At 44.7% G+C, this 15,202-nt stretch overlaps 1 protein-coding gene across 2 annotated transcripts in view; it reads left to right on the top strand.

Annotated features, from left to right (window-relative positions):
* The first annotated feature begins 3,937 nt into the window (after positions 1 to 3,937).
* The window catches only part of egln1a (egl-9 family hypoxia-inducible factor 1a), a 30,843-nt gene continuing 19,578 nt past the window's right edge, over positions 3,938 to 15,202 (top strand). The window contains exon 1 of one of the 2 annotated variants that reach the window (XM_064924537.1): positions 3,938 to 5,066. In XM_064924537.1, the coding sequence (XP_064780609.1) occupies positions 4,314 to 5,066 (753 nt within the window). In that variant the 5' untranslated portion in view covers positions 3,938 to 4,313. The remainder of the gene's footprint in view (positions 5,067 to 15,202) is intronic. The other variant, XM_064924536.1, reaches the window with a different exon arrangement.

Genomic DNA, 15,202 nt, shown 5'->3' with positions numbered 1-15,202 from the left:
CATTCCAGACAGCATCCCTGTAGAATCTGAGGCGATGCACAGCGTCGACGGTATTACCAACTCGGTGTGTTCTTCTCTGCAGGGATAACTTCTTGGCAGATACGGATAGCCTCTCCTCGCACATCCTCTTTCTCCACCTCTGGCAAGCCGTAGAGTCTCAGGTTCTATCCTCTTTCTCCAACTCTGGCAAGCCGTAGAGTCTCAGGTTCCATCTTCATTCTCCAACTCTGGCAAGCCGTAGAGTCTCAGGTTCCATCTTCATTCTCCACCTCTGGCAAGCCATAGAGTCTCAGGTTCCATCTTCATTCTCCACTTCTGCCAAGCCGTAGAGTCTCAGGCTCCATCTTCATTCTCCACCTCTGGCAAGCCGTAGAGTCTCAGGTTCCATCTTCATTCTCCACCTCTGGCAAGCCGTAGAGTCTCAGGTTCCATCCTCATTCTCCACCTCTGGCAAGCCGTAGAGTCTCAGGTTCCATCCTCATTCTCCACCTCTGGCAAGCCGTAGAGTCTCAGGTTCCATCTTCATTCTCCACCTCTGGCAAGCCGTAGAGTCTCAGGTTCCATCCTCATTCTCCACCTCTGGCAAGCCGTAGAGTCTCAGGTTCCATCTTCATTCTCCACCTCTGGCAAGCCGTAGAGTCTCAGGTTCCATCCTCATTCTCCACCTCTGGCAAGCCGTAGAGTCTCAGGTTCCATCTTCATTCTCCACCTCTGGCAAGCCGTAGAGTCTCAGGTTCCATCTTCATTCTCCACCTCTGGCAAGCCGTAGAGTCTCAGGTTCCATCCTCATTCTCCACTTCTGGCAAGCCGTAGAGTCTCAGGTTCCATCTTCATTCTCCACCTCTGGCAAGCCGTAGAGTCTCAGGTTCCATCTTCATTCTCCACCTCTGGCAAGCCGTAGAGTCTCAGGTTCCATCCTCATTCTCCACCTCTGGCAAGCCGTAGAGTCTCAGGTTCCATCCTCATTCTCCACCTCTGGCAAGCCGTAGAGTCTCAGGTTCCATCCTCATTCTCCACCTCTGGCAAGCTGTAGAGTCTCAGGTTCCATCTTCATTCTCCACCTCTGGCAAGCCGTAGAGTCTCAGGTTCCATCCTCATTCTCCACCTCTGGCAAGCCGTAGAGTCTCAGGTTCCATCCTCATTCTCCACCTCTGGCAAGCCGTAGAGTCTCAGGTTCCATCTTCATTCTCCACCTCTGGCAAGCCGTAGAGTCTCAGGTTCCATCTTCATTCTCCACCTCTGGGTAGCCGTAGAGTCTCAGGTTCCATCCTCATTCTCCACCTCTGGCAAGCCGTAGAGTCTCAGGTTCCATCTTCATTCTCCACCTCTGGCAAGCCGTAGAGTCTCAGGTTCCATCCTCTTTCTCCACCTCTGGCAAGCCGTAGAGTCACAGGTTCCATCCTCATTCTCCACCTCTGGCAAGCCGTAGAGTCTCAGGTTCCATCTTCATTCTCCACCTCTGGCAAGCCGTAAAGTCTCAGGTTCCATCCTCATTCTCCACCTCTGGCAAGCTGTAGAGTCTCAGGTTCCATCTTCATTCTTCACCTCTGGCAAGCCGTAGAGTCTCAGGTTCCATCCTCTTTCTCCACCTCTGGCAAGCTGTAGAGTCTCAGGTTCCATCTTCATTCTCCACCTCTGGCAAGCCGTAGAGTCTCAGGTTCCATCCTCATTCTCCACCTCTGGCAAGCCGTAGAGTCTCAGGTTCCATCCTCATTCTCCACCTCTGGCAAGCCGTAGAGTCTCAGGTTCCATCCTCATTCTCCACCTCTGGCAAGCTGTAGAGTCTCAGGTTCCATCTTCATTCTCCACCTCTGGCAAGCCGTAGAGTCTCAGGTTCCATCCTCATTCTCCACCTCTGGCAAGCCATAGAGTCTCAGGTTCCATCCTCATTCTCCACCTCTGGCAAGCCGTAGAGTCTCAGGTTCCATCCTCATTCTCCACCTCTGGCAAGCCGTAGAGTCTCAGGTTCCATCCTCATTCTCCACCTCTGGCAAGCCGTAGAGTCTCAGGTTCCATCCTCATTCTCCACCTCTGGCAAGCCGTAGAGTCTCAGGTTCCATCCTCATTCTCCACCTCTGGCAAGCCGTAGAGTCTCAGGTTCCATCCTCATTCTCCACCTCTGGCAAGCCGTAGAGTCTCAGGTTCCATCCTCATTCTCCACCTCTGGCAAGCCGTAGAGTCTCAGGTTCCATCTTCATTCTCCACCTCTTGCAAGCCGTAGAGTCTCAGGTTCCATCTTCATTCTCCAACTCTGGCAAGCCGTAGAGTCTCAGGTTCCATCCTCATTCTCCACCTCTGGCAAGCCATAGAGTCTCAGGTTCCATCCTCATTCTCCACCTCTGGCAAGCCGTAGAGTCTCAGGTTCCATCCTCATTCTCCACCTCTGGCAAGCCGTAGAGTCTCAGGTTCCATCCTCATTCTCCACCTCTGGCAAGCCGTAGAGTCTCAGGTTCCATCCTCATTCTCCACCTCTGGCAAGCCGTAGAGTCTCAGGTTCCATCCTCATTCTCCACCTCTGGCAAGCCGTAGAGTCTCAGGTTCCATCTTCATTCTCCACCTCTGGCAAGCCGTAGAGTCTCAGGTTCCATCTTCATTCTCCACCTCTGGCAAGCCATAGAGTCTCAGGTTCCATCTTCATTCTCCACCTCTGGCAAGCCATAGAGTCTCAGGTTCCATCTTCATTCTCCACCTCTGGCAAGCCATAGAGTCTCAGGTTCCATCTTCATTCTCCACCTCTGGCAAGCCGTAGAGTCTCAGGTTCCATCTTCATTCTCCACCTCTGGCAAGCCATAGAGTCTCAGGTTCCATCTTCATTCTCCACCTCTGGCAAGCCGTAGAGTCTCAGGTTCCATCCTCATTCTCCACCTCTGGCAAGCCATAGAGTCTCAGGTTCCATCTTCATTCTCCACCTCTGGCAAGCCGTAGAGTCTCAGGTTCCATCTTCATTCTCCACCTCTGGCAAGCCATAGAGTCTCAGGTTCCATCTTCATTCTCCACCTCTGGCAAGCCGTAGAGTCTCAGGTTCCATCCTCATTCTCCACCTCTGGCAAGCCGTAGAGTCTCAGGTTCCATCTTCATTCTCCACCTCTGGCAAGCCGTAGAGTCTCAGGTTCCATCCTCATTCTCCACCTCTGGCAAGCCGTAGAGTCAGCATTTGAAAGCATGCTATTATCCACAGGCCAAGTGTAGTTATAGCAGTTGTCTATAAGCATGTTTCTCTCTTGTTGATTAGCAATAGAATGGCTAACTTCTTCCTTTCTTCTTTTGTCATGACTTTGCATAGACATGCTGAAATAAATGATCCAATTATTATTCCAGTAACAGGAAATGTCTTATATCTTGAACAATTAAAAATAGTAATGACTGTAAACTTGTTTTATTCACAATCTTTCTGAAGTTTGGTACGGATCTCGGTATAAAAGTGTCTGTTCAAGCCGCCATCTTGGCACCTTTTCGGCTAAAATTCTAATAGTTAGTCTAATTTCAGTTCTCCCAAAAAGTTCCACATTGCAGGTTTAAAGGGAGGACCAGCTGCTGCATTGGACCAGCAGGCAGGTTTCGTTGTTGACATCATGGGTGCGTTCAGTTCGCTTGAACGTTTGCTACGTTGTGCAACTGTTTGTATTGAACGACGTTTCTCCAAAACGTTCTTGTACGTTCTTGAACATACGTTGAGGTAGGTTTGCTGCCATTTGGTGGGTGTGGCAATGCGTGACTTGAAGCAAGGAGTAACGTATTTAAAGGGAAGTGGCGATGTCGACTGTGTTCCCCGACTCTTTTTTCAACTGGTCGTTCAGTACAGCACCGTTTCAGAACGTAAAAACATACGAAACGCAGCCCAGAGGCGTAATCGTTATCATTCCGATTTGCAGCTAAAACTAGAGTTTCTATTGGACAAATGCAGGTATATCCCGCCCCGTTTTGATAGCTTCCGTTTAAGAAACGTTTTGTAACAGAATCTGCGTAAATAATACGCTCCGAGAGAGATAAGGCGTCGAAACACTGACGGCGTTATGCGACACAGTCTGATCGATGGCTCCGTGCTACAAAACGTCCCGAACACTGGAATTATCCAAATGTTGGGCTCGAACGCACCTAAACTCTTATTACCGTGTAAAATAAAGTAAACAATGGAATATTTGTGATGAAATTATCAGGAGCTGGTTTTCCGTTTCACTCGGTGTGGCGTGGCAGGCTGGGCTCGATCTGTGTGTGGATCACTTCCAAACTTAATCAGTAACAGGACGCGTGTAAATGATTGGATTTAAAGACCGTAACACACTAGTTAGCTAACGTTACTTCCAACTGCAAACATGGAGACTAAACTTGAGACTGCAGCTCAGACTGCCCTGGACTTGGAGCGAGAAAGACAGTATTGTGAACTTTGTGGGAAAATGGAGAATCTCCTAAAGTGCGGCCGGTGTCGAAACTCGTTTTACTGCAGCAAGGAGCACCAGAAGCAGCACTGGAAAATGCACAAGGTGAACTGTAAAGAATCCGAGGTAAAACCACAGGTTTCAAAACAGAAGTCCGAACCTCCGGCACCGTCCGGGGGGATAGAGGGACAGACACTACCGTCACCACAGCTAAAGACACGCGTCCAACCCGACAACACCGCATCTCCGAGCGGAGAGACAAGAATGAAAGGTTTTATAACTAACGCAGAGTGCGCTGGCTCCTCGGTAGGGAAACCAGGCGGGTCGAACACCAAACCCAACGGACAGACCACCACCCGGTCCACGCCTCAGAATCTCGCCATTGAGTACATCGTCCCGTGTATGATAAAGCATGGGATATGTGTTGTTGACAACTTCCTCGGCGGTGAAACGGGGCTGGCCATCTTGGAAGACGTTAAATTGTTGCATAAAACCGGGAAGTTTACCGACGGTCAGTTGGTCAGTCAGAAAACGGACTCCACTAAAGACATTAGGGGAGATAAGATCACATGGATCGAGGGCCGAGAGACCGGATGTGAGAAGATCTGCTTCCTCATGAGCCGGATGGATGATCTGGTCAGACATTGTAATGGTCAGCTGGGAAACTTTACAATAAATGGAAGGACTAAAGTAAGTAGCCAGGTTAAGTTAAAGCTGCAATATGAAACGTTTTGTCCAGCCCGATCAAATTCACATAGAATTGTAAGTTATAGATCTGTCATTCTCATTGAAAGCAAGTTTAAGATGCTGTAGCTCTGTTTGTGTGTGTAATTTCTATGCACACCATTACGTGTAGTTTTTGTGTCTTCTACTTTCGGTTTTGTACCCCACCGACAAAAACAGCTGAAAATATGTTTTTGCATATGTTCAATTTATTTCACAGTGGTTTTGTTTAGATGGTACAATGATTCTCTTCACTATACTTGCTTGTTTTGTCACACAAACTGAAATTATTCGAACTATTAGAATTTTAACAACCAGGAAATGGCAGAGTGATTTCAACCCTGGGTATTTATAATCGTTATCTTGGCCCATATGTCATGAAATAGTCGAGGCTGTTTCCCAAATGGCACTCTGGCCCTTTACATTATAATGGTTATCTTTAGCAGACGCTCTTATTCATTACCAATTAGGTTTAGGTACCTTGGTCATGGGCACAAAGGCAGATTTTTCACCTAGTCCATTAAGGGATTCGAACCAGCAACTGGCCAAACTCTCTTCCCTGCTATGCTCCGTGCTGCTGTAGAGCCCTATAGACCCTGGTCAAATGTAATCCACGATATGGGGTGCCGTTTGGTATGCACACACGGTGTGGTGACAATAGCATGACCGTTTGGTATGTGGTGACAATGTGGTGACAATTAATTAAACCCCTCAGTGAATATGACCTTGTCTATTAAACCCCTCAGTGGATATGACCTGGTCTATTAAACCCCTCAGTGGATATGACCTGGTCTATTAAACCACTCAGTGGATATGACCTGGTCTATTAAACCACTCAGTGGATATGAATATGACCTGGTCTATTAAACCACTCAGTGGATATGACCTGGTCTATTAAACCACTCAGTGGATATGACCTGGTCTATTAAACCACTCAGTGGATATGACCTGGTCTATTAAACCCCTCAGTGGATATGACCTGGTCTATTAAACCACTCAGTGGATATGACCTGGTCTATTAAACCACTCAGTGGATATGACCTGGTCTATTAAACCACTCAGTGGATATGACCTGGTCTATTAAACCCCTCAGTGGATATGACCTGGTCTATTAAACCACTCAGTGGATATGACCTGGTCTATTAAACCCCTCAGTGAATATGACCTGGTCTATTAAACCACTCAGTGGATATGACCTGGTCTATTAAACCACTCAGTGGATATGACCTGGTCTATTAAACCCCTCAGTGGATATGACCTGGTCTATTAAACCCCTCAGTGGATATGACCTGGTCTATTAAACCCCTCAGTGGATATGACCTGGTCTATTAAACCACTCAGTGGATATGACCTGGTCTATTAAACCACTCAGTGGATATGACCTGGTCTATTAAACCCCTCAGTGAATATGACCTGGTCTATTAAACCACTCAGTGGATATGACCTGGTCTATTAAACCACTCAGTGGATATGACCTGGTCTATTAAACCACTCAGTGGATATGACCTGGTCTATTAAACCCCTCAGTGGATATGACCTGGTCTATTAAACCCCTCAGTGAATATGACCTGGTCTATTAAACCACTCAGTGGATATGACCTGGTCTATTAAACCACTCAGTGGATATGACCTGGTCTATTAAACCCCTCAGTGGATATGACCTGGTCTATTAAACCACTCAGTGGATATGACCTGGTCTATTAAACCACTCAGTGGATATGAATATGACCTGGTCTATTAAACCACTCAGTGGATATGAATATGACCTGGTCTATTAAACCACTCAGTGGATATGAATATGACCTGGTCTATTAAACCACTCAGTGGATATGACCTGGTCTATTAAACCACTCAGTGGATATGACCTGGTCTATTAAACCACTCAGTGGATATGACCTGGTCTATTAAACCACTCAGTGGATATGACCTGGTCTATTAAACCACTCAGTGGATATGACCTGGTCTATTAAACCACTCAGTGGATATGACCTGGTCTATTAAACCACTCAGTGGATATGACCTGGTCTATTAAACCACTCAGTGGATATGAATATGACCTGGTCTATTAAACCACTCAGTGGATATGACCTGGTCTATTAAACCCTTCAGTGGATATGACCTGGTCTATTAAACCCCTCAGTGGATATGACCTGGTCTATTAAACCACTCAGTGGATATGACCTGGTCTATTAAACCACTCAGTGGATATGACCTGGTCTATTAAACCACTCAGTGGATATGACCTGGTCTATTAAACCACTCAGTGGATATGACCTGGTCTATTAAACCACTCAGTGGATATGACCTGGTCTATTAAACCACTCAGTGGATATGACCTGGTCTATTAAACCCTCAGTGAATATGACCTGGTCTATTAAACCCCTCAGTGGATATGACCTGGTCTATTAAACCCTTCAGTGGATATGACCTGGTCTATTAAACCACTCAGTGGATATGAATATGACCTGGTCTATTAAACCACTCAGTGGATATGACCTGGTCTATTAAACCACTCAGTGGATATGACCTGGTCTATTAAACCACTCAGTGGATATGACCTGGTCTATTAAACCACTCAGTGGATATGACCTGGTCTATTAAACCACTCAGTGGATATGACCTGGTCTATTAAACCCCTCAGTGGATATGACCTGGTCTATTAAACCACTCAGTGGATATGACCTGGTCTATTAAACCACTCAGTGGATATGACCTGGTCTATTAAACCCCTCAGTGGATATGAATATGACCTGGTCTATTAAACCACTCAGTGGATATGAATATGACCTGGTCTATTAAACCCCTCAGTGGATATGACCTGGTCTATTAAACCACTCAGTGGATATGACCTGGTCTATTAAACCCCTCAGTGGATATGACCTGGTCTATTAAACCCCTCAGTGGATATGACCTGGTCTATTAAACCCTTCAGTGGATATGAATATGACCTGGTCTATTAAACCACTCAGTGGATATGACCTGGTCTATTAAACCCCTCAGTGGATATGACCTGGTCTATTAAACCACTCAGTGGATATGACCTGGTCTATTAAACCACTCAGTGGATATGACCTGGTCTATTAAACCACTCAGTGGATATGACCTGGTCTATTAAACCCCTCAGTGGATATGACCTGGTCTATTAAACCCCTCAGTGGATATGACCTGGTCTATTAAACCACTCAGTGGATATGACCTGGTCTATTAAACCACTCAGTGGATATGAATATGACCTGGTCTATTAAACCACTCAGTGGATATGAATATGACCTGGTCTATTAAACCACTCAGTGGATATGACCTGGTCTATTAAACCCTTCAGTGGATATGACCTGGTCTATTAAACCCCTCAGTGGATATGACCTGGTCTATTAAACCACTCAGTGGATATGACCTGGTCTATTAAACCACTCAGTGGATATGACCTGGTCTATTAAACCACTCAGTGGATATGACCTGGTCTATTAAACCACTCAGTGGATATGACCTGGTCTATTAAACCACTCAGTGGATATGACCTGGTCTATTAAACCACTCAGTGGATATGACCTGGTCTATTAAACCCCTCAGTGAATATGACCTGGTCTATTAAACCCCTCAGTGGATATGACCTGGTCTATTAAACCCTTCAGTGGATATGACCTGGTCTATTAAACCACTCAGTGGATATGAATATGACCTGGTCTATTAAACCACTCAGTGGATATGACCTGGTCTATTAAACCACTCAGTGGATATGACCTGGTCTATTAAACCACTCAGTGGATATGACCTGGTCTATTAAACCACTCAGTGGATATGACCTGGTCTATTAAACCACTCAGTGGATATGACCTGGTCTATTAAACCCCTCAGTGGATATGACCTGGTCTATTAAACCACTCAGTGGATATGACCTGGTCTATTAAACCACTCAGTGGATATGACCTGGTCTATTAAACCCCTCAGTGGATATGAATATGACCTGGTCTATTAAACCACTCAGTGGATATGACCTGGTCTATTAAACCCCTCAGTGGATATGACCTGGTCTATTAAACCCCTCAGTGGATATGACCTGGTCTATTAAACCCTTCAGTGGATATGAATATGACCTGGTCTATTAAACCACTCAGTGGATATGACCTGGTCTATTAAACCCCTCAGTGGATATGACCTGGTCTATTAAACCACTCAGTGGATATGACCTGGTCTATTAAACCACTCAGTGGATATGACCTGGTCTATTAAACCACTCAGTGGATATGACCTGGTCTATTAAACCCCTCAGTGGATATGACCTGGTCTATTAAACCCCTCAGTGGATATGACCTGGTCTATTAAACCACTCAGTGGATATGACCTGGTCTATTAAACCCCTCAGTGGATATGACCTGGTCTATTAAACCCCTCAGTGGATATGACCTGGTCTATTAAACCCCTCAGTGGATATGACCTGGTCTATTAAACCACTCAGTGGATATGACCTGGTCTATTAAACCACTCAGTGGATATGACCTGGTCTATTAAACCCCTCAGTGAATATGACCTGGTCTATTAAACCACTCAGTGGATATGACCTGGTCTATTAAACCACTCAGTGGATATGACCTGGTCTATTAAACCACTCAGTGGATATGACCTGGTCTATTAAACCACTCAGTGGATATGACCTGGTCTATTAAACCACTCAGTGGATATGAATATGACCTGGTCTATTAAACCACTCAGTGGATATGACCTGGTCTATTAAACCACTCAGTGGATATGACCTGGTCTATTAAACCACTCAGTGGATATGACCTGGTCTATTAAACCCCTCAGTGGATATGACCTGGTCTATTAAACCACTCAGTGGATATGACCTGGTCTATTAAACCACTCAGTGGATATGACCTGGTCTATTAAACCACTCAGTGGATATGACCTGGTCTATTAAACCCACCAGTGGATATGACCTGGTCTATTAAACCCCTCAGTGGATATGACCTGGTCTATTAAACCCCTCAGTGGATATGACCTGGTCTATTAAACCACTCAGTGGATATGACCTGGTCTATTAAACCACTCAGTGGATATGACCTGGTCTATTAAACCACTCAGTGGATATGACCTGGTCTATTAAACCCCTCAGTGGATATGAATATGACCTGGTCTATTAAACCCCTCAGTGGATATGACCTGGTCTATTAAACCCCTCAGTGGATATGACCTGGTCTATTAAACCCCTCAGTGGATATGACCTGGTCTATTAAACCACTCAGTGGATATGACCTGGTCTATTAAACCACTCAGTGGATATGACCTGGTCTATTAAACCACTCAGTGGATATGACCTGGTCTATTAAACCACTCAGTGGATATGACCTGGTCTATTAAACCACTCAGTGGATATGACCTGGTCTATTAAACCACTCAGTGGATATGACCTGGTCTATTAAACCCTCAGTGGATATGACCTGGTCTATTAAACCACTCAGTGGATATGACCTGGTCTATTAAACCACTCAGTGGATATGACCTGGTCTATTAAACCCCTCAGTGGATATGACCTGGTCTATTAAACCACTCAGTGGATATGACCTGGTCTATTAAACCCCTCAGTGGATATGACCTGGTCTATTAAACCCCTCAGTGGATATGACCTGGTCTATTAAACCACTCAGTGGATATGACCTGGTCTATTAAACCACTCAGTGGATATGACCTGGTCTATTAAACCCCTCAGTGGATATGACCTGGTCTATTAAACCCCTCAGTGGATATGACCTGGTCTATTAAACCCTCAGTGGATATGACCTGGTCTATTAAACCACTCAGTGGATATGACCTGGTCTATTAAACCCCTCAGTGGATATGACCTGGTCTATTAAACCCTCAGTGGATATGACCTGGTCTATTAAACCACTCAGTGGATATGACCTGGTCTATTAAACCCCTCAGTGGATATGATCTGGTCTATTAAACCCCTCAGTGGATATGACCTGGTCTATTAAACCACTCAGTGGATATGACCTGGTCTATTAAACCCCTCAGTGGATATGAATATGACCTGGTCTATTAAACCCCTCAGTGGATATGACCTGGTCTATTAAACCACTCAGTGGATATGACCTGGTCTATTAAACCCCTCAGTGGATATGACCTGGTCTATTAAACCCCTCAGTGGATATGACCTGGTCTATTAAACCCCTCAGTGGATATGACCTGGTCTATTAAACCCCTCAGTGAATATGACCTGGTCTATTAAACCCCTCAGTGGATATGACCTGGTCTATTAAACCCCTCAGTGGATATGACCTGGTCTATTAAACCCCTCAGTGGATATGACCTGGTCTATTAAACCACTCAGTGGATATGACCTGGTCTATTAAACCACTCAGTGGATATGACCTGGTCTATTAAACCACTCAGTGGATATGACCTGGTCTATTAAACCCTCAGTGGATATGACCTGGTCTATTAAACCACTCAGTGGATATGACCTGGTCTATTAAACCACTCAGTGGATATGACCTGGTCTATTAAACCACTCAGTGGATATGACCTGGTCTATTAAACCCCTCAGTGGATATGACCTGGTCTATTAAACCCCTCAGTGGATATGACCTGGTCTATTAAACCCCTCAGTGAATATGACCTGGTCTATTAAACCACTCAGTGGATATGACCTGGTCTATTAAACCCCTCAGTGGATATGACCTGGTCTATTAAACCACTCAGTGGATATGACCTGGTCTATTAAACCACTCAGTGGATATGACCTGGTCTATTAAACCCCTCAGTGGATATGACCTGGTCTATTAAACCCCTCAGTGGATATGACCTGGTCTATTAAACCCCTCAGTGGATATGACCTGGTCTATTAAACCCCTCAGTGGATATGACCTGGTCTATTAAACCCCTCAGTGGATATGACCTGGTCTATTAAACCACTCAGTGGATATGACCTGGTCTATTAAACCCCTCAGTGGATATGAATATGACCTGGTCTATTAAACCACTCAGTGGATATGACCTGGTCTATTAAACCCCTCAGTGGATATGAATATGACCTGGTCTATTAAACCACTCAGTGGATATGAATATGACCTGGTCTATTAAACCACTCAGTGGATATGACCTGGTCTATTAAACCCCTCAGTGGATATGACCTGGTCTATTAAACCCCTCAGTGGATATGACCTGGTCTATTAAACCACTCAGTGGATATGACCTGGTCTATTAAACCCCTCAGTGGATATGACCTGGTCTATTAAACCCCTCAGTGGATATGACCTGGTCTATTAAACCCCTCAGTGAATATGACCTGGTCTATTAAACCACTCAGTGGATATGACCTGGTCTATTAAACCCCTCAGTGGATATGACCTGGTCTATTAAACCACTCAGTGGATATGACCTGGTCTATTAAACCACTCAGTGGATATGACCTGGTCTATTAAACCCCTCAGTGGATATGACCTGGTCTATTAAACCCCTCAGTGGATATGACCTGGTCTATTAAACCACTCAGTGGATATGACCTGGTCTATTAAACCCCTCAGTGGATATGACCTGGTCTATTAAACCCCTCAGTGGATATGACCTGGTCTATTAAACCCCTCAGTGGATATGACCTGGTCTATTAAACCCCTCAGTGGATATGACCTGGTCTATTAAACCCCTCAGTGGATATGACCTGGTCTATTAAACCCCTCAGTGGATATGACCTGGTCTATTAAACCACTCAGTGAATATGACCTGGTCTATTAAACCACTCAGTGAATGTGACCTGGTCTATTAAACCCCTCAGTGGATATGACCTGGTCTATTAAACCACTCAGTGGATATGACCTGGTCTATTAAACCCCTCAGTGGATATGACCTGGTCTATTAAACCCCTCAGTGGATATGACCTGGTCTATTAAACCCACCAGTGGATATGACCTGGTCTATTAAACCCCTCAGTGGATATGACCTGGTCTATTAAACCCCTCAGTGGATATGACCTGGTCTATTAAACCACTCAGTGGATATGACCTGGTCTATTAAACCACTCAGTGGATGTGACCTGGTCTATTAAACCACTCAGTGGATATGACCTGGTCTATTAAACCACTCAGTGGATATGACCTGGTCTATTAAAACCTGTTGTGACTAGGGGGCAGTATTTTCATTTTTGAAAAATAAACATTCCCGTAGTTAAGGGGATATTTTGTCAGGACAAGATGCTGGAATATGCATATAATTGACAGCTTAGGATAGAAAACACTCTAACGTTTCCAAAACTGTAAAAGTATTGTCTGTGAGTATAACAGAAAGAAAAATCCAACCCGGAAGTACTCTGTGTTGTCTGTTCACACTGCTTTGCTTTATCTTTGCCATGTAATTGAGAACTTGTTCTCAACTAACCTACCTGGTTAAATAAAGGTGAAATGAAAAAAAGTGATGTGGACACCGAGAAACTTGAAGCTCTCGACCCACTACAGCCCCGTCGATGTGAATGGGGGCCTGTTCCGGCACTCTGTTCCCTGTAATCCACATCAGCTTCTTTGTCTGTTGAGGAAGAGGTTGTTCAACACATTTAACTCTGACACAGAGCTACTACCCATTAAACACATATAACTCTGACACAGAGCTACTAATCATTAAACACATTTAACTCTGACACAGAGCTACTAATCATTAAACACATATAACTCTGACACAGAGCTACTAATCATTAAACACATTTAACTCTGACACAGAGCTACTACCCATTAAACACGTTTAACTCTGACACAGAGCTACTACCCATTACACACATATAACTCTGAGACAGACCTACTAATCATTGGGGCGGCAGGGTAGCCTAGTGGTTAGAGCGTTGGACTAGTAACCGGAAAGTTGCGAGTTCAAACCCCCGAGCTGACAAGGTACAAACCTGTCGTTCTGCTCCTGAACAGGCAGTTAACCCACTGTTCCTAGGCCGTCATTGAAAATAAGAATTTGTTCTTAACTGACTTGCCTGGTTAAATTAAAAAATAAAACACATATAACTCTGACACAGAGCTACTAACCATTAAACACATATAACTCTGACATAGAGCTACTAACCATTAAACACATTTAACTCTGACATAGAGCTACTAACCATTAAACACATATAACTCTGACACAGAGCTACTAACCATTAAACACATTTAACTCTGACATAGAGCTACTAACCATTAAACACATATAACTCTGACACAGAGCTACTAACCATTAAACACATATAACTCTGACACAGAGCTACTAACCATTAAACACATATAACTCTGACACAGAGCTACTAACCATTAAACACATATAACTCTGACACAGAGCTACTAATCATTAAACACATATAACTCTGACACAGAGCTACTAACCATTAAACACATATAACTCTGACACAGAGCTACTAACCACTAAAAGTATGTAGACATGTGCTCGTCGAACATCTCATTCCAAAAGTCATGGGCATTAATATGGAGTTGGTCCCCTTTGCTGCTATAACTGCCTCCACTCTTCTGGGAAGGCTTTCCACTAGATGTAGAAACATTGCTGCTATAACAGCCTCCACTCTTCTGGGAAGACTTTCCACTAGATGTAGAAACATTGCTGCTATAACAGCCTCCACTCTTCTGGTAAGGCTTTCCACTAGATGTAGGAACATTGCTGCTATAACAGCCTCCACTCTTCTGGTAAGGCTTTCCACTAGATGTAGGAACATTGCTGCTATAACAGCCTCCACTCTTCTGGGAAGGCTTTCCACTAGATGTAGGAACATTGCTGCTATAACAGCCTCCACTCTTCTGGGAAGGCTTTCCACTAGATGTAGGAACATTGCTGCTATAACAGCCTCCACTCTTCTGGAAGGTTTTCCACTAGATGTAGGAACATTGCTGCTATAACAGCCTCCACTCTTCTGGGAAGGCTTTCCACTAGATGTAGGAACATTGCTGCTATAACAGCCTCCACTCTTCTGGGAAGGCTTTCCACTAGATGTAGGAACATTGCTGCTATAACAGCCTCCACTCTTCTGGGAAGACTTTCCACTAGATGGAGGAACATTGCTGCTATAACAGCCTCCACTCTTCTGGGAAGGCTTTCCACTAGATGTAGGAACATTGCTGCTA

This window comes from Oncorhynchus masou, chromosome 18 (assembly GCF_036934945.1).
Source record: "Oncorhynchus masou masou isolate Uvic2021 chromosome 18, UVic_Omas_1.1, whole genome shotgun sequence".
Lineage (NCBI taxonomy): Eukaryota > Metazoa > Chordata > Actinopteri > Salmoniformes > Salmonidae > Oncorhynchus > Oncorhynchus masou.
This window is presented reverse-complemented; position numbering and strand designations above follow the sequence as displayed.